This window comes from Danaus plexippus, chromosome 26 (assembly GCF_018135715.1).
Source record: "Danaus plexippus chromosome 26, MEX_DaPlex, whole genome shotgun sequence".
NCBI classification, from domain to species: domain Eukaryota; kingdom Metazoa; phylum Arthropoda; class Insecta; order Lepidoptera; family Nymphalidae; genus Danaus; species Danaus plexippus.
The window spans coordinates 1,589,650-1,610,150 of NC_083554.1; the positions used below are offsets into that span (position 1 = coordinate 1,589,650).

Genomic DNA, 20,501 nt, shown 5'->3' on the forward strand with positions numbered 1-20,501 from the left:
AAATATCTAAAAGATTAATTAATATTTTTCCTTTTTTGGTTAAAATCTTTGACTTCAGGAATATCTTGTTCCAATTCGTATCTTGCTCTCATGACGAATTTTTCATACCATATTATCTGTTAGATTCAATTTATAACTTAAAATGGCTCTAAAATTAAAAAAACAATGAAAGAAATAAAAAGGATTTGTCAAAGAAGTTGTTATTAGATAATTATGATATACCAATAATATTATTTGTCCTCGTATATAGTTAAGTGTCAAAATATATAGAAAAATTAGTCACAGACTTTTGTGATGAATCATACTAGTTGAAACCTATAGAAGGATGTCAGTTAAAACATATAAGTAATTATTGTTTTTTAATAACATTAAACTGCTAGCCCTTAAACGTACATGAATTTATGTGATAGACGCAAACTCCGCAATACATTACACCAGTCCCACGTGACGGCTCGATCGGCAGTGCGTCGGTGCATACGAAATGACTGAACACCAATATGGACCTTATACCTTCATTAATTACAATGCAAATCATATGAAACATTATACATATATCACGGTGGACTATGTTGATAGCTGTCCTTGTATATTTGTAGTCGTATTCGATAAGACTGGTGTGAAACAAAGGAATAAAACTTTTTTCACCTAACCGGGCGTATTTATTATAGTTGTGCGTACATAAACACGCACACACAGACAGTATAATAAATTGCATAGACGAAGGTACCCGGCACTGTTAATGGCCATTACAGATACCAGGCCATTATCACCGCAATAGTTATTATCGCTAGAGGCTATCTTCGCGTGAAGTTATTGCATTGATAAAATGTAACCACGGCATTCACCTCGGTCTCATTATTGATTGCTTAGCTCAGGGAATAGCCGAGTTATTCCTTTATAATAAATAAACATGTATTTTTATTGAGTAATACCGAATTGTTAAAGTACAAAAGTAAAACCCTGTTTAAGTTGGAGCTTTGCATCGACTCGTATTTCAGGTACCGGCAATTGTTGGAAATTGTATGGCATTGTTGACGACAAATCTACGGAAAAGGGTACTGCTCACTTTCGTGTAAAGAAACTGGAATCGTTCCGAATTGATTTGATTAAACGACGAATACGGAGTCGGAGATGTTGAATCGAGTTAAGCAAAGCGATTCGAAATTTTCATTTAAGAACAGTTTTAAGTTATTCAAGCCTACATTGATTTTAACCGAGCCTTCACTAAGGCCGGTGAAAACTTTGAAACTTTGTAGGGCAAAGTTTAGCAGCTAATTCCTGGGAGAGCACGAATGAAAACCGACCATACAACCCGTGTCAACATCACAAAGTTGCCAGATTTTCACGTTCCCCACTCCAGGGAAAAGAATGTAAAAGAATTCTCAAGTATTGCCGTGCTTCCAGTATAGTAAGATCTCCGAGGGGCAATAGTTGTTCTGTCGGGACCACATTAATTGCGATCGGACCGGAGCGGATTACGGCAGCCCAAAAGGTTTTCCGAACTATTATAAATCAGAATTGCTGATGAGGGAATCTCAACTCAATATCCACTTGTTACGGTATGAAATCGCTTTTAGCTGAAATTTGACAATTGAAAGCTAGGAATTTCGAGACTAGATATGTGGTCGGAAGACAGGTGTAAGGTGGAGTTGGGAATAATTTCGAGCTATAAATTAATACCTTCGGTGAGTAAATTTATGACGAATATCAATACTAAGTAGCTCCTCAGTATAAATTTAGCGTACACAGCTAATAAGGCGGAAGTGTACAAAGTTTAAATGTCTGTGTGCGGAAACGGAAACCATTGAAGATTAAAAATGACTCACCAGACGTTATATCTGTTCGGCGCGTGAACAACTTAAGCACTACATTTCCTAAGATGTCTGTAACAATTTGAACACACAAAGGAAACGAAGATGATAATAATCCCTTTAAGACGACACAGTTAAACAATTTTGTTTTCAAGTAAATTTATTAAGGAACTATTATGTCAGAGGTTTTGTTTGAGATTGTTTGAGATGGCAATCAAAAAAATTTGTTTGTTGCAATCTAAAATTGAAATTCCCTAAGGCACACGATAATGTTAAAATTCATGAGAATATGTCGCGGACATTGAACATATTTTTCACTGGCAACACGGCGTTTATGACGTCACGTAATACGGTAATGCATATAGCGTGGTTTTGTGAGGCTCAGTGTTATTTTTTTGTCACTCTCACGTAATACTTCTCTTGAATGTGTAATTTTAAGTTTACTTCAATTCAAAACTATGTCATTCCAGCTCTCATCGCTCTCCAATTAGGGATTTGAATAAATTAACATAATTACGTGTACGTGTGATTAAACGATGTTAATATTATAAACCGTAAATATTAAAAGCATGAGCCATTAATATCATATAAAGTAAATAATCCATCAGTTTTATAGTCACATGGTGTACCGCAGTTGATCATTCGCCGCAGATACCTCAACGTATACACAGAATTTTGTATTAAATGAGAACTTTACAAATATTATTCCAGTCACGATATAAATCGGGATTAATTTTTACGACTCCCAAAAATCCCTCATAAAGCTGGCAAATATTCTTTTGACGTTCTAATCTATACTTATAATGAAGTGACGTTTTGTTCGTGAAAAATTAAGCGATTGTGCTCTCGTTTTAATATTAAGACTCTTTTGTTTTATAAATGTGGAATGGACTTGTTGTTTTAGGGGAATATTTTTATGAGAATATTGTTATTTTTACATTATTTTTATGACTCGCTTTGATTTTTTATGTGACGAATTGAAATATAATGATACGGTGTCATTAAAATTTATGTAAATAATACTAAAACGTGAATAAAACTTCATTCCGAAAGTCAAAATTAATTTAAGATTTAAACTTTTGGTGTGTGTATGTGTGGGGGTGGGGGTGGGGGATGATGTGAGTTAAATTATATTCCCTGAGGCTGTATGATATTAAATGAACGTTTTCAGTCTCAAGACGTTAGTCTTATAAATTAAAATAGTATTTAAAAACCTTACGAACTTTCTAACGTTTGAATATTTTTACGTAAACAATTATTAATACCATCAAGAATATTTACACTAATTAGTTACTATTCACTCTGAGAGTTGTAGCGCGAGACGCTATTGAATAAAAAAACTTAAACATCTCCCAAACGCCTCAACATATTCATGCGCAAATAAGACAGAAAGTGCTTTTATAATACCCAAAAACAATGTCAAAATGTAATATATTTTTGTCCTAATAAAAATGTAAAGACGATATGAAGTTGGTCTTCAATATTGTATGTAATGTGAAAGTTGTTCAATAACTGAGATGCAAATCTCGTCCCTTGTAAATAATGTATGAAGGAAAAAATATTAAGAGGACCCGAATCGAGCTTCATGACTGCTGGCTCTGACGGGAGACTTGTAAATTTTACACTTATTAGGATTTATAACGACATAAATTAAATAATAATATAATGAGCAACCATATTATAAAAAAACAATTTATTCGATAGTATAAATATTAAATTTATATAAGGTTTGCAGAATTCAAGCCTCAGTTATAAATTTTTTAAGCAAACATTATGACGAAATTTTTGGTCAAGAAAATATTAAAAACGACTTCGTATAAAATGAGTAAGTTGTTTTCATTTTTAAGATATATTCGAATGGATAAAAAACAAACAAATAGGTTCAAAACGTTAACATGTCGAGAACGTTAAACTACAAAGTACTTCTCCTATTTGAAGTCGGTTAATAAAACTAAAATGTGAGAACATTGAATGTATATGAAGCTACGAAACTGTAGCGCGTAGCGCGTCTACGGTGCTACGAGGTTTATAAATGCAATTCTAACTGAACCTTCTATTTCTAACATTACAACTTACAAGTGAGTTTGACTTCATTTCAACTCATTGAAAAATTCTAAACATTTAATATATTTGGAAATAAGTGCCATTTGTTAGGTAATTCATATTTTTTAACTTCTGAAACATTGTTAAGATACGTTCCTTCAATTATATTTTAAAAAACTAAAGAAATACTTATATTAAAGGATACATTGAAGATAAATAATGAATAACGGACACGAACGGGAATCGAATCAGCAATAAAGTTACTGCTCAGTATACCAGAGGTTGCGGGTTGAAGCGGTACGATTTAAAATTAATATTTATATGTAATAAAATTCTTTAAAAATAATTTAAGACGCCGTTAATTAATTCTTTGAAAACGGCTGATAATGTTGTGTGAATTTCTATAACGACGTAATTTATAGTCATTCAATACAGATACTATGAAATAATATTTTTTTTATATCAAATAACAAATTAAAGGTTTTTTTTTATTTGGCATGTGTAGTTATTGATATTATTTTATATATTATAATTATCTACTTTACATATTTTATATAGAATAAAGATAAATTACAAGACTATATATTTTTTTAAGATTCACGTCTAAAACAAGGTTTTACAACATTTTCAAACAGCCTTCAGAGTTATTAAGGCTGTATACTTTTTGTTTTATATTCAATTCATTTGGAACGACTTTATTTGTCTGTTTGATAGCTATTATACTGTTTCCTTACGTTTTGTTATAAGGCGGAGTACATATTATGTATATATATTTTTATATAATATAAACGTCACGAAACCTTAATCACCGACTCTAGTTAAAGTCTTTGTTGCATTCAGTAGCAGATGTATAAGTGAATGATTTATTTATTATTAATTTCAATGGTTCAATATATAATAATTATATGTCTTATGTCTTAAATGGCACGCCATTATACGTCACATGTATAGCTCATAGAACTTGATTGACAGGCTGATTGGAAGAAGTAATGACTTATGAAAATGTGTAAGAAGTAAGGATTCTTGAAGAGCGAGAGGTGTGTGATAGAAAGAGATAGATAGCCAATATCCGTATCAGCTGTTAGGAAACAGCTGTGAGTTGAACCTTTTTTTTTTTGTATATATTTTTTTAACGAGTGACTAATGTTTTTTATCGATGTCTCGTTGGTTTCTCCCCAAATGTTTCTGTGAAAGTCGTTTTAATTATGTCGTCTGTGAACTTAGTTAATGAATGTAGATTGTATGATTGCATTTATTTTGTCATAAGTTTCAATTGTATTCACTTGGTGTCGTTAAAAAACGTTGTCTATCAGAAACACGGGATTTATATTAATATTTTATGTTTTCATAGGGAATATTTGTTAAGTTTCGTGATAGGAACAACGGGGAATGGAAATTCACGTGTCGGCACGAATTCAGACCGCATAAAAAAAAACACCTGTCAGATTTTTGATACCAAAAATTGGGTTCGGAACTTTAAAAAGGCTTTGTCTCTAAGTTTTTATTTTGTTAATTAAAAATATCAATGGACGTATATATATAATGTAATGTGGCGACATTTTGTCAAGGTTTTTAACTTTGTTAATGTTGCTACTAGTTTTTAAAATTTTATTAGAACTAACACGCGATCATTACTTACACGATAATTTAAAAAATATTTTCTCGTTATTTCATTTAAAATCAAACAATTAAATTAATTAAAACGTAAATCGTATCCAATGAAATAAAGAGGATCCTTGTTGTAAATCAATTTTTATAAAAATTTAAATTCGCTTTCACTGTACAACGTACAAATTGAAAATACTATTCGTTTTGTGTGTAACAACTTCGTTAGTAGCTTTTAAACTCGGTAGGTTTATTAATAACTTTGTTGTACGAATTTGGAGTTTATTACGACTCGGATTGCGTTGAAATTAGCTTGAATAATGAATTGGATGGCACCTATTGTTGGATTCAATTTAAATAAGATGATTTTCATTAAATAAAAAAGCTGTGTCTTACCATAATAATAATATTTTATGATTAAAGTATAACTGAAGTGAATTGTTAATAAAACGGCTGCCAAGCACATATAAGTATAACTAGTTATAAGTAAATTTTAGTTAGGAAGGAAACGGCGATAACGCGTCGCACATATCAATGACGCGAACTGAATCTCGGTAGTCATGAAAATTAACTATTTTAAAAATTAATTAAATATGAAAAGATAGCTAGTGTATGTATTGAGTAAATTCATTATATTTTTTCGTGTAGTGTGTAAATTTATGTTACAAATAACTTTGCGTGTCTCGAACCGCATTGCAGTGCACAGCTCGCTCATTGAACTTTGTTTGTGGTAAATAAGTTTAGTATGATACAAAGGAACGGTTAATACATTAAAATTTAACCATATTTTCTATGATGAGACATTATCTACTAACCGCAGTGTTTAATTTAATAGTCTGAGCTGCTTTGCAGTGCTACAAGTACTTGGTAAGTAAAATTTCTTAGTCTGAAACCGCATTATGATTGATTGCGTTTTATTTTTATCAGGCGTTTATGTATTTTGTTTTAATTTGAATATTTATTATCAACTCATATATATTGTTGTTATTTGGTCATTTAGGTAAAGTTTTGCATGTGGTTGATGTATTTAAGAGATTTGTCAAGTGATATTAGATCTACTCCAGCTAACTTTAGTTCTCTAAGACAAAGCTAGTTTTTTCTATTAAATTTATCGTATTATTTAAGATTATATATACACACAATTATAATTTCTATTGTGAAAATCGTAAAGCTTATATTAATATGACAATTATGCAACAAACTAAATATTTTTTTTTCCAAAATAGTTGATTTCTTTCATATTAAAAATAATCCAATTTGTCAAATCACTCTGACAATCAAAATTTGCATTTGTACCTAACTGTTTATTAACGTAATTTTATGCACCAACAGTTACGATAGTTTATTGACGATTGAAAAATTTAATTATTTGAATAAAAAAAAAATATTCCATTATTTTTTTTTCATACATTTCATAATTAATATTAAAAGGTAATTTTACGAACAGAATCTAATCCCTCAATTTTCAGGTTAAAGCCTGCGCGATTAAAAATATTAAATGCTGATAATATACAAGATGAAGCGAATTAAGACGAACGATTCGGTTTGAATTTTATAAGGTAATATATAAAATATAAAAATCGCCAATCCGTCTTGAGCAAGCGTGGTGATTAATGCTCTAACATTCTCCATGTGAGAAGAGGCCTTTGCTCAGCAGTGGGCTCCGATGAGCTGATGATGATGATGATGATGATAAAAATATTATAATATGTATGGAATACATAATAAAAATTATTAATCTTATTAAAAAGCTGAGAAAACATAAATTAACTTAAATGATATTTCAGATTAATAATAATATGTTTAAAAACAACTGACAATTATTCTGTATACATTTTTCTGTTAATTTAAATACCATAGCAGTTTCATGATACGTTCCGTGTACAATATATGTATACGATATCATATCATATCATGGATGGTGGAATAAGGTATTGATTAGCAGAAAAAAAATGAATTACGTGAACGCTTGAGTGTTTGTTGAATGATAACGGCGAGACCTATTTAGATAAATATTATGCTTTACTAATTTTGTTATATAAAAGCTATATCGCTTATAAGATTTTTTTTGTATATATTACGACTACCTCACATAAAGCCTGGTCTACATTGATAGACTTTTCCGCGGTTGGGACGGATATATACACGTGAATTGTATTATTCGGAATAGAATTAGAGTATTGAGAGAAGGCCAGATCTATCGGAATTCAAAGTTTTAGGGTCCAATAAAACGTTAAGATAAGAAAGGGGATTCATTTGGGTGGTTGTTTGTTGAGAAATACATAAATAAATATATATATACCTATAACTCTATTGTATAAATAAATATATTATGTCAACGTGATTTTAATTAAGTAAAAACAAGAAAAATATTATTAATTGATGATGTCACTGAAAAGTATTGAGATTTTTATCGTATTCTCTATATGACGGTGTGGTGTTGGTAATTTGGTAATTTGGGCACACTGTCCATACATTAAGGTTATCGTCATTATCATTAATGGTGTTTCTAATTAGCCTTCGCTTACTTAAACTATACATTTTTTTTTTCAATACGACGTCATAAATTCCTGTCCGTGCTTTAACGGACTGTATTGCGGATCATAAAAACGAAGCACATTAACTGATTAAATACAAAACAGGGTTGACACTGATATGGTTAATAATTTAGGTATTTATATCAAACCATTGTTAATAAATAAAACGTATACTGCGATAACAGTAACACCGTTTATATGAAAAATTGTAAGCAGTAATAGAAATCAATTCGCAAACAAAAGAAACTGGCCCCCGAAATACAATCAATCATCCGCTTCATCCATCAACATTCAACAAGTAAGAACAAAACTGTTGCCAGCCCTGAGCCTTAAAACACTCGTGTGTATGTGTGTTTATAAAACCCTTGCGTGTGTGCGTCATTTATAAAATAGGTTTTATATTTATTTTACCGAAGATATAATTCCAATGTATCTACAATAGATAATAATTCATATATTTACACTATACCATTCAGCATCATTTCGTAAAATTTAGTAGTTGATTCGATTCAATAAAAACAATGATTTATATGCAGTTGAATCTTAAATCACAATGTATAAATCGATGCATCGGGCATGTGCAACGTTGGCAGATGCGTTGCATTGCAGCTGTCACCCTCGTACGGCACGCTTTCACTGACAACGCTAAACGATTCATACACAAGTAACGTCAATAAAATTTTTATCTGTTGAAAGTTATTTTATAGAAAAAAAAAACAATAACAATTTTATTATGTTCTGTAAATAGTTTATTTACCTAATGTCACAATTATGTATTTCATAATAACTATAAGTGTATATTGTTCTATAACATGGCAACATTTATATTTTAATTCGTATGACTGAAACGACTGAATATTTTGAGTGAACTAATATATAACTTTAGCTATAAATTGTCTCTTTCTCTCTTTATGTAAATCCATTATCCGTCTCACTCCAACTTCGTCCAAACTTATACATCAGGAGTAGGTGAACATAAATTTTATAAATGTTGCCACTTCATCTAGTGTGTACGGAGTTATACAGAAATTAGCTAGAAAGTAACATACTGTGAAATTATGATGTATTATTACAAAGAAAATGGTTTAAATTATTTAAAAAAGGTGCATAAAAAAGGAGCAAATAGAAGCTTAGAAAAATATTATTTTAAATAATAAATATATTGTTTGTTTACGAACTAGTAAAGTTTATTTAAAGTTCAAAAAGATATAGTCACGGACATAAGTTTAATTAAAAGCAAATAAACAAAAATTCGCCAATGAATACTGAAATTTGTTCATTTAATTTTAATCTATGCTCAAACAGAATATCGTTTCGTGTGCTTTATATAAGTGTTTTACTTATTTAATGCTGTCTTCATGATTTCATCAAAATCAAGTAAAATAAACATATTTTTAATCTGATGTATGTATTAATGTATGTGATGTTAGTCACCCTTTGTGTGTTGCGTGAATTAGGGCCCAGTATATAAGGGCGTGTGTCCGCACCCTAACTATCGAATTACGTTCAATATTCGATGGAACCGTCTGTACCGGCCTTATGTGGGCAACAATAATACTGAATTTTAAAACTGTGTCCCTCATAAAAAAAATCTATCATGCAAAAATAAGTATTTCATGAACCCTCTTCGTAATTACAGTTGTTTAATGCAATCCCTATATCAGATACATAAAGTATAATACGAACGAATACAATTATAAAAAAAACGATTCAGTGTTTCGACGAAATCACTTTTTTATATCTATAATAAAATGACTATGAAATGTTTAATATGTACACTTTATTTTCAGCGATATAAACGTTTATTTTTTTTTTTATTAAAATTATCAATCGCACAAATTGCTTTTAACTTATTGTGCCCAGCCAGTATCATGAAGTTTCTTTGCTAATGAATATTACAAACAATATAATACAGTCTTCGCCTGTATTATTTTCACCCTAAAATAATAAACATTAAATGGACAAAAGATTTTTTTTTAGAACGCAGTCTATCAATTAACTTCATTTGGACGGGGACGGTAAATTGTATGAAACAAATTGCGTAATTCGACGTCCGCCATTTTAAATCCGGGGGCTGTCATTTTTGGCGCCTTTTTTTGACGTTTTATTGTCCATCCCATTTGTAATATACGATTTGTCAGATCTCATTACTTCGTGAAACGCTCCGTTTTACGGCTGATGCGATTTATATTTATAAATTATGTAATTTATAAACTGATATGATATATTCAAGTTGATATGTCAATTGACCTTTTCATCTGGTTAAGTAAACCATCGTTTTAACATTGTCACGGTCATCGACAAGAACATTTAAGGGTAACGAGTCGGTAATAATAATAAAAGTAAAACTTTCCGTATTATAATAACAATAGCACCTAAATTCCAGTTTACAGAACAACGAATGAATTACTATTTATTATACCCCTGTAATCTATAGGGTTATTTATCTCTTTCACTCGTACTACACACGCCGATAGTGCGAAAGGGACGATCGACTTATGTACAAAAGGTAAATTGGTTTCGCTGGTCGCCCTTCACAATTGCACCCTGAATTTCTATGACACGTGCCAGACAGAGGGATAAAGCTGCCAACTAAATGGGAATTACGTTGGGGTTTCTGTATCTGTGTGTGTAAGCGTGCGTGTGTGTGTGTGTAAGTAGATTAAAGATATGTTTTAATATGAGGGTAGTAGCGGCTGAGGGAGCGACGTTCGAACACTTTGTACAGATGTGTATTCTTTTGTTGCAATAATAATCGCAAAATGATTTAAGTTTCGTTTCACGCAGATGTTTAAAAAAAAGACAATACATCAAAAAGTTTAACTGCTTTTGCACGCGTTAATTTCTTTGTCGTATGTTTTGAATATTGTAAACTATATAACTGTTTGAGAAGTAAAGAAAGAAGAATATCGGGGAAGGTTCAAATATATACATACTTTATAAAGCGGAAATGTTTTTGTTTGTTTGGTTGAACACACTGATCTTAGGAACTACAGTTTCTATTTGAAAAAGGCTTTCACTGTCACACACAGGCATCTAAAACTGGAAGTGTTTTAGTTGAGTAGGTTTTTTACTATCAGACAAAACAAGAGCGGGACATCAGTCAAAAATGTTCCAAAGATAGTCAAAAATTGTTCCATTTGAGACCTTCTGTTGCGACTTCTAAACAAAGTCGCGGGACATTGTTATAAAGTTAGTGTTAATGTTAAAATAGCAAGTCTGTAATGTTATATCAGTATTAATAAGTAGTTATGATTACTTTCACAATCGAAGGTAAAGCTGTATTGTCAAGAGATCAAACCTAGTCATTTATATAATGATCTATCAAAGATTTGATTAACAATCCATACATAGAATACTGACTTATTATACACCTTGTACATTAAAGATTTTCCAGGTCCTTACTTTGTAGGGATCATGATAATTACTTGAGACGGCCAGCCCTGGATGCAGAGCATTTCATTAAATTAGCATGTTGGTCGTCGTAAACATCGGGTCACGCGCCCAAAGGACTACCAAATCTAGTGAATTCTGTAATCTCATCTTAAATCTCATCAGCCGACATTAGCCTCTATCCCAAAGAGTTAAGACACATTCAGACTTAACACCGAGCGTGCTTTGATTATATAATTTGTACTGAATATGGATTCGGCGACGAGACTTCTCAATTGGAATTTGTATAACAAAATAATACCGGAAATACGTCATCATCGGAATATCAAAGAGATGTCTATTTTAACAGAAAAACTAATATGCAGTATTACAACCAAGGATGAAATGTTACTGTGGCATTTACTTGAATTGAAATAATATCAGATAGTTATGAATCTTAGCGATCGGATAAAACCTCCTTACTCGTAAATAAAGTGCGCCCAGTTGTGAATAGAAAGGATAAAAGATTCAAAGTCGTATTATCACAGAGGACATTAATTTTCTGCCTACTCAAAGTGTAGCGTGTGGTACGAATCATAAAATTTAACGTATCAAAAAAAATCTCATTCAACCGGTCAATATATTTGTAACAGAATATTCAATAATCATAAGCAATTTACTTACGGGTGTATTATACATTAATTCAATATATATAATATTCTCGCTAAATTTTAAAACTTGGACCAAGCTATATCCTTCGTCGCGTCGACGTTAAAGTAAGTAAAGGCTTTCTGCTTAACCTGTCTTTAACATATTGAATATTGGGGACTGTGGAAAAAATAGCTATGTAATTTTATTTGAAACAAGTTTTATGCTATTTTCTTTATATATTTAGATATAACTTTTACCGTTTTATCCATCTTTCATCGCAGCTACTTACCTGGAAAGGAAGAGAATTTTATATAGAAATAATTGTAATGGAGGTACACAGAATACAATTCATCAAATCTATTTTATATTATTAATAAAAGCAAACAATAATTAATCACATAGAAGGCGAATTAATAATAAATAAAATAAATGTTTACGGAATTTCTATTGAATTAGGATTTAGTTTGACGAAATGATACCGTTACTTTTTGACAGCAAAATATTTCAAAACCTTTCCATTTTCAGCGAACTAATTTGTTAAATCTGAGGCTATGATTTAAGGCAAAGCTAATATATAATGATAAATTAAGATTAACGGGGGCGTAAATTGGTTAGATCGAGAAATACTGCATTATTAAAGTTAAAAAACTATCCTCGTGTTGAGTTCGTGGAAATTGGCACTAAATAGTGGCGTATTGCAAGCGTTTGGCAGAGATCCAGAAGCATCCGTCTATATCTTTACACTCTGAAGAAAATGTAAAAAGCCAATAGGCGGAAGGATTGTTATCTCTTACTTTGAGTACTCATTCATTTTGAAAAATATATTTTCGAATATTTTACTGACGTTATCTCTACGTACGTATTTAATATTTAAATCACTCTTATGTGGAATATATGACGGGATATCGAAGTTATCTTGACGAATGGGTGGAAATTTCTAAAAATAATATAGGCTGTATCATTTTCTTTGTACCTTTTCCGTTAAACAACGACAAGATCCAATATTCCCAAAAGAATATAAAGAATTGTTTTCAGGGCTCATGGAACCGGTATTGCGATCTTGCGATTGTTTGCCCATTATCTGGCATTACCATTTTCAGGGATTCGATTATTTACGGCTAGCGCCGGGAATTGAGATATGACTCGGATACTCTCTTATTCAACCCGGATGATTACGAAACCGGCATGAAAGACAATAATACGCATATATAAGTAAACAGCGTAATAGTCAGGTTAGCACAGGAAAGTATCGAAGAACAAAATTGACTGCGGGCGACAGACACAAATAAAATACCACTTGCATTAAGAAACCTCCCGACTAGAAGTTGTAAAACGAAATTCGTCTCTAAGCGTTTCCGTCGTATAGGAAATTCGATCAAAATATATACGAAAGTTCACTGACGAAATGTTATTTCTTTGATGTACTTACTATATTTTATTGAATCTCAACAAGAAATTGAATTGTTCGAACCTTAATAGGAAGATTCGGGAAGCAATGAAAGGTATGGTTCGTCATGAAGGAAGAAGTGAGTGCAATTTGTACTGAAAAGTCGGAGAAGGGTGCGATTCAATTAAAAAGGCGAAGAAAATTGTTGGAGATATAAACGACACCTGTTGCTATGACCCACATAACGGTTACATTAAAATTTCAACTTAATACCCACATTTGCATTGCATGCCACTTTAGCATGTGCAAGATTAAGCTTTTAAGTTTCAGTTTTTGACATAAAAATGTATTAATATTTTGTACTTTATAAAATTATAGCCATTTTTATAATAAGAGGACTAACTGTTCGTTCGCAAAAACAACAGATTGTCTTGCAAATGGACTGTAAAAAAGGAAACGTAATGGCGTTCAGTGCAGTTTTATTGGTTATCGCTCCGGCACACCTGAGTTTCCTCAATTGCGTACGAATGTACCGTAATTTCTTTATAAAAACAGCAGAATATTTGAAGGATTCGTCTTTATTTGAGTTCATTTCGCTTGCTGTCCATGGGGTGGGTATCAGGGTTGGCAAACTACCAGATTGATTGCGAGGCGCGGCCTGTACGTAACTAACTATTTATAGTTCATGTTTACAATGTTTTTGGGTCAGACTGGTTGGTGTTAGGTTTTTTTATGACAGTATGAGTCCTAAGTCGTGTTTCGCATGTTTCGTCCATGTGTTACTTGTGGGATTGAACTGAGTTCTTCGACCTCATTACTTTAATTCCAATCGTAAACAGCACGTGTATGAATTCAGTGTGTTTGTTGTGTAGAATCTTGGTGAGTAAATATGAGCAAACGATTTAAGTCCCCCAGTCCGTTGAACGGTTTAAAAATTTTCTGGCGATTTGTTTGGATATATGATTTTAAATTACATGTACAATATTTTAATGATGGGTGACATAACATTAAGTTAATTCATAATTATTATTATTCATCTCTTATATATAAGGAATAATCTCTCTCTTCCTTATACAGCGTCTACGTTTTTCGTCTGTTTTATAATAAATTTCGGCGGATTCGCTTCAGAACTTCGCTGAAGCTGGAAGCGGAGTTGATTTGGATTTTATTATATTCTCCAAAGTTACTAAGTTGAAGTCACGAAACTGGTAAGTAGAATATATGTATGATAAGATGTTTGAGGCTGAACATATGTATGGAAACTTTCGCAACGTTTCTATTTACGCTTCACACTTTATCATTTTACCATAAAGTTGTGACGAGCACAATTTCTTCTCAGTGAAATAGGAATTTTCATAAAAAAACCTCATAGTTCAATAAGTGTAGTAAGATTTATTGGAACGTGAAACTTGATTTGCAGTGTGAAAGCGTTCTGAATTATTGTAAAGTGCACACAGCTGCAATCAAACGTTCAAAAAGCTCAAATGGTTGAAGTAAATTTTAAATTTATCGATATAAATATTAACGCATTGCGGATAACATTGAAAGAAAGGAAAAATTATATAAGAACATGCACAGTTATAAATTACAATGTAAATATCAATTATCTTATAAAACCGTTAAATATTACATTCACCCTAAAATACAAACACACAACATTACCTCTTCCGTAAAAACCTTCCCTTCGAAACATTCGCCCATTTAACGAGACCCGTGTTTTGGGAACAGAAATAAAAATTTTCTTGCGATTTTAACAAAAAGCAGGGCGGTAGAGCTGTTTGTGAGGTCAAGAGTCGTTGGTGGCAAGCTTCATGAGCATGATTTAAATATTGGCCGCCATTTTATCTTCCATCTGTGACGTTTGAGAGAGCAAGCCCGAATAAGGATTGTCAAAGATAATACTTAATATTAAATATTTTATATATATATATATATATAAAATACAAAAAAAACAATCAAGTAATTTAGAGTAATTTATCCGAAATATGTTCGCATAAAACGGCAAGATGTCATTGATATAATCGTTCGACTATTTACAATTCCCGGGCCGGGAATGTAATATACTTACAAACTTTACCAATTTAGTCACGAGGTATAACAAAAGCAATCAAAGCGAAGACAATTTATTTTTGAAACAAAGTAATAAACATCTCGAGACTTCATAGGAAGCTATTTATTTTGTAACACGCAAGTTTTAAACACACTCACTATAATCGAATCGATTTAAGATCCGACCTTTTTATTAAGTGTCTCAGACGGCGCTAAGAAGTAGGGTAATTTAATTTAAATGATAAAAACATTTCGTGAATGTTGCCAGCCCTATCGAGAGCACCTAATCTTGACTCGACAAGCTCATTTGCGACTTTGTCTCTCTGATTACATCAGCTATCTTAATTTCAACTGTATTTAAGCTTCCAATGGCATCGTTACGTAACTTGGTATTATAATAACTTACGTACATGTGATAACTTTGTCATACAAAATTAATTACTAATCAATCTAACGTTCAAAGCAGAAAAGCGACTCACCGACGCTGTCAAAAGATGGCGTTAGTTGTTACATTATCAACTGAATACAGTAACTATAAATTATATTTATTATAATAAAAATTAAATATGTATTAGGATAAGTATCTTGAGAAGCAAAGTTACATAATCACCGTAACTTTTTGGGATCTTAAAGAAGATATATTCCAAGCGATTTAACTATTGTTATAAAGACGTTGACAGAGATACTTGTAGCCGTTAAACATATAAAGGGGACTTGTCTACGTTCTATTCACCTGACCGTGAGAATAAAAGATATACACTTTCTTCTCACACTATTAATAGTTTGATAGTTTTAAATAGACACCTTTAATAGGGTTGGGAATAGGGCACTGACCTTGGGGAGGGTAAATTTACCGGCTATCAAGAATAACCTTATGCAAGTTCTACGTTCTACACGGATCTTAGTAGTGGTTTCTAAATACTGAAAGTGAGTGTTGCCATGTTTTGAAAAGTATTTTATGTCTTTTTTTAAATAATAGATTAATTTCTATCAGCTATATAAATTTCCATTGTCGTTAAAATTAAATATATTTTTGAAAAAGAATACAACATCAGTCTGACATTGTTTGCTTTCTTGTAGAAAACATTATAAAGAAATTTTTTTATCAATACTTTAATCTAATATAAATATATATATAAGTTTTAGAAATAAGACGATGTAAATTATAAAATTCTAAGAGTCTTAAGACCTCTGGCTATTCAATTAAACTTTTGAAACGCAATCTGAGCTCTCAGTAGTTCCAGCTAAGCCTAATCCTATTGCGAGATTTTAATATCTTTACTAATATTATAAATTTGAAAGACGTTCCGTCTGTATTATTTATTGAAGTAATTGATTGATCCGGAAGTAATATTTATCTAGCTTTGAAAAATGATAGGATACATTAGTGATGATTATCAATTGTAAGGAAATTTTAAATAATGCATTAAAATTATGCAAATTAGTCCTCACTTAGCACTTAACTTGCGATACCGCTTCAAGTATAGCATAAGCCAAGTATTACAGTTTAGTTATATTGGTTACGTAGTTTTTACGTTACCTAATGACTAATGACAATAACAAGTTCACACAAAAGGCTATATTTATATATATCAATATATGTATATTAATAGTAATGTGATCTAAGACTTTCGCGAGTATTATTCATTTAAATGAAACTAATATTTTTCGGATATACTACGCGTGCTTTATTTTTGTAAAAAATTAAGACTAAGACGACATCTCGGCTGCTCGCGATCACGGTTGCTTTAAAGTAACCGTAACGTCGGGAATATGTAATTCTTAAATATTAACTTTAAATGTATCATAGTAATTAATAAATAATATCATGAATTTTTCTGTCCTTCACATATTTATAACAGAGTTCACAGATAATATTCGTTGTAGTATCGTCATAAAACTACGTGACAACGCGACGTTCCCGCGGTTACTCAACTTGCTCTATTTACTCACTCGGTAGCTTTCAATAAGTAAATGCACGTTTTATGATTTTCAAACGTACAAAGGCCCTATTTGGCAAACTTTAATACAAACAAAGTAATTTTTTCTTTACTCTATATATATTGAATACAAATCGTTATTAAACAAGAGTGGCAATTTAATATAAAAGTTGGTCATATTATTCTTATAGCAAAATTAATTTGAGTAATGGCCGACTGTTAGAAGTTTAAATGTCTACAGATTTGACATTTATCTCCTCCTTAAATCTATAAAATTTCACAGTGGAGTCGATGTTCCGTGTGATTTGAGAAAGTAGTAAACATATTGGGGTGTACCCCCGGGTACCTGAATACAGTACAATAGGATAACTGTTGACTCAACCCTTGTACGTCAGGTAGTAAATTCCTGGGATCAACAGAATTGATAAGAAACAATATGAAATTAAATATTTTTCCGTAATTCATTTCTGGCTCGTGAAATAAATGGATATGGTATGTTCAGTATCACCAGCGAGTGGTTATTGGCATTGTAAAATCCGAGATCCTTTCAACCTTCGCAACATCTGTTACAGTAACCGACTTCAATCTGCATACATAAAACCTTTCACCACAAAAATATATCAGAATCACCTTCCGACAGACGTGCTAATACTTTTCATTATAATATTATCACGTATTGTAGAACAAACTGTGCAATGACATGTTGTTTGTACGTAAAAGGAAGCTGACCGCAGTCACTCACAGTCGTACGTCAAATTGAAAGTAACGACCAACTCGGATTTGAATTCCAAATCTCATTTCCAAGATAAGGAAATAGAATAACTTTTAAGTGAGCGGTACACATATATCTATACATGTATATAATAGCACATATACTTTCTCAAGGTTAAATTTTTATTTTATTTAATGGAAGATTATTTGTGATTTAATAATCCGCTATCCGCTACCAGCTTATCGCTCGCTTATGTCGTATAAGCCGACCCTAAATTCAGCGTCTAATAACTATTCTAGCAATCAAGACGGGACTGCATAATGCTCTATTTCATTAAACCAATCGCGAATGTTCCCTTTTCGTCATTCAAATGAAGATTTGTTTTGTTAAATACAGTACATTTGAGACTTCGATTAGATAAGGGTTTATATATATACATATGTATATGTATATATGTATATATATATGTTTAAAAAAAAGTGACATCAACATTTCCATCGATTACAAAACCCAGGAAACACTTCCTAGAATAAAAGAATGTTACTCATTTGATTTGATTCTATGAAATCGGGATACAGTCACGCACGAAATAATATGCAGTGTTCCTCAAAGTTTTCCTCAATACAAGAATATCCTTTTATCCTAAAACAGTCTCCATCATGAGTAATGTTTATGGTGTGTGCTCATATTGCCTGATTTACTGCAATTTATGTACAAAACTTTTTTCACATAATATATAATGCTTTGTGAGAGTGAATATACGTGTGACGCATTATATTATATATGTATATAAATAAATGTATTTATTAGTTATAAGGTTGTACAATAAATTGTTGTTGGTAGCCATTGAAGGAAGTCAATTTATCTGAAAGGTTTCTTTTAAGGTGGAGCATAAAAGATTTTCCTAAGTGAGCAAACTCCCTATTGGATTAGGGAGTACGAGGTACCAGTTACCGAACAAAGCCGAATGATATCTTTATAGTTGGACCAGAATGAGCTTCTATATCCATTATACTACATATAAATATACAGCAATTTTTTTTTAATATTATATATATGCATGGTGTGTAAATATATGATAAGATTAAAAATTATATATTAACTTTATCCTAACAAAGTTTAGAATAAACATAATCGAAAGACAAATGAAGCAGTGTGTTGAATCTAGTATATATAAGACATTTTTTATTCATATGACATCTATATAAAAAATGAACACGAATCGTATATAAATGCTGTGAGCGTACTTAGTCAAGGGCAATAGCGTAAGGTTACTCAACTTGAGGTGAACTTGTAAACTTGTCTAAAATTAGTTTGTCGGGGAAAGAAACCTGTCCACGCGGCCATATAACTACTTTAATGAGGAAAAACATAAAATAATACTAAAAATAATTTATATTAAATGACTAAAATAAAGTTTTAACAAAGATAAAAAACTCACCAAAGTAAACCAAATCCGATCATTAAATTCAGTCTTCAGGTTGCCTTAAATTAACACACAGTATAAAATTAATTTATCGAAACTAATTAGCACGATCGAATATATAAAATAATTTGGACAATGACTAGATCAGGAGCACGAGAGCACGACCGTCCGCGTCGACGGTTGGATCATAACTGGCAGAGGGGGTCAAGTTTTTGGAAGAAAAAAAAAATTACCAGCCAAAGCACCCATACGTTACGACAGAGATGACTACAACAAAAAAGAACCCTAAATATTATCGCACGGATATGTTTCCCAAAATTATTTGATTATTAATTGATATAGATACCAGATTTACGGCGGTGATGTCATATTTTGGATGTTACAAGTAATATAGATTTTTTTTATCATTTTTCGCTACGTTTTCTTGTACTAGTGCTCAAGGCGAGCCGGCTCGTTCGTTGTACCCAAATATAACGACATAAATTCAAATTGTTCACAAATTTATACCATAACGTAATACTTCCACCGGTTTTTAACCAATTTGTGTTTTTCAAACAATTCAATTGTATCACGTGATATTTTTTTCTTACATTCACTAACTTTGTAACACAAAGGTCGTATGTGTCCTCAATGAATGTATAATATTATAGACAATGGCTAGAGTTTTATTGTACATAAAGTTTTATAATATAATAAATTATTTCACAATACGTGTCAGTTAATAATAAAAGTTTGGGAAGCCCAGATCGAATTCAAGTTCTGCAGCTGCCGTTCCCGGCTGTTGCACACATGTGTACACTGTACAATGGTGTTTTGTTTATGTGTGCACGGTGTTTACATTAATGTGTGTGCGTGCGCATGTATGTGTGTGACTGTGTGAGCGTTTCTGTGTGCACGTGTGAGTGTCGTGTATGTGTGCATGTTGTATGTAAGGGTGTTTAATATGTAGGGGTGTAATGATTATTTTT

At 31.6% G+C, this 20,501-nt stretch overlaps 1 protein-coding gene across 4 annotated transcripts in view; it reads right to left on the minus strand.

The window, feature by feature from the left end:
• Nucleotides 1–20,501, minus strand: part of LOC116774300 (brain tumor protein) — a 206,925-nt gene that overhangs the window by 14,516 nt on the left and 171,908 nt on the right. The window contains exon 1 of one of the 4 annotated variants that reach the window (XM_032666988.2): nucleotides 19,549–19,699. The exons of the other annotated variants lie outside the window; for them this stretch is intronic. Within the exon in view, the coding sequence (XP_032522879.1) occupies nucleotides 19,549–19,571 (23 nt within the window). The 5' untranslated portion in view covers nucleotides 19,572–19,699. Of the gene's footprint in view, nucleotides 1–19,548; nucleotides 19,700–20,501 lie in introns of those variants that run through there. 4 annotated transcript variants of the gene reach the window in all.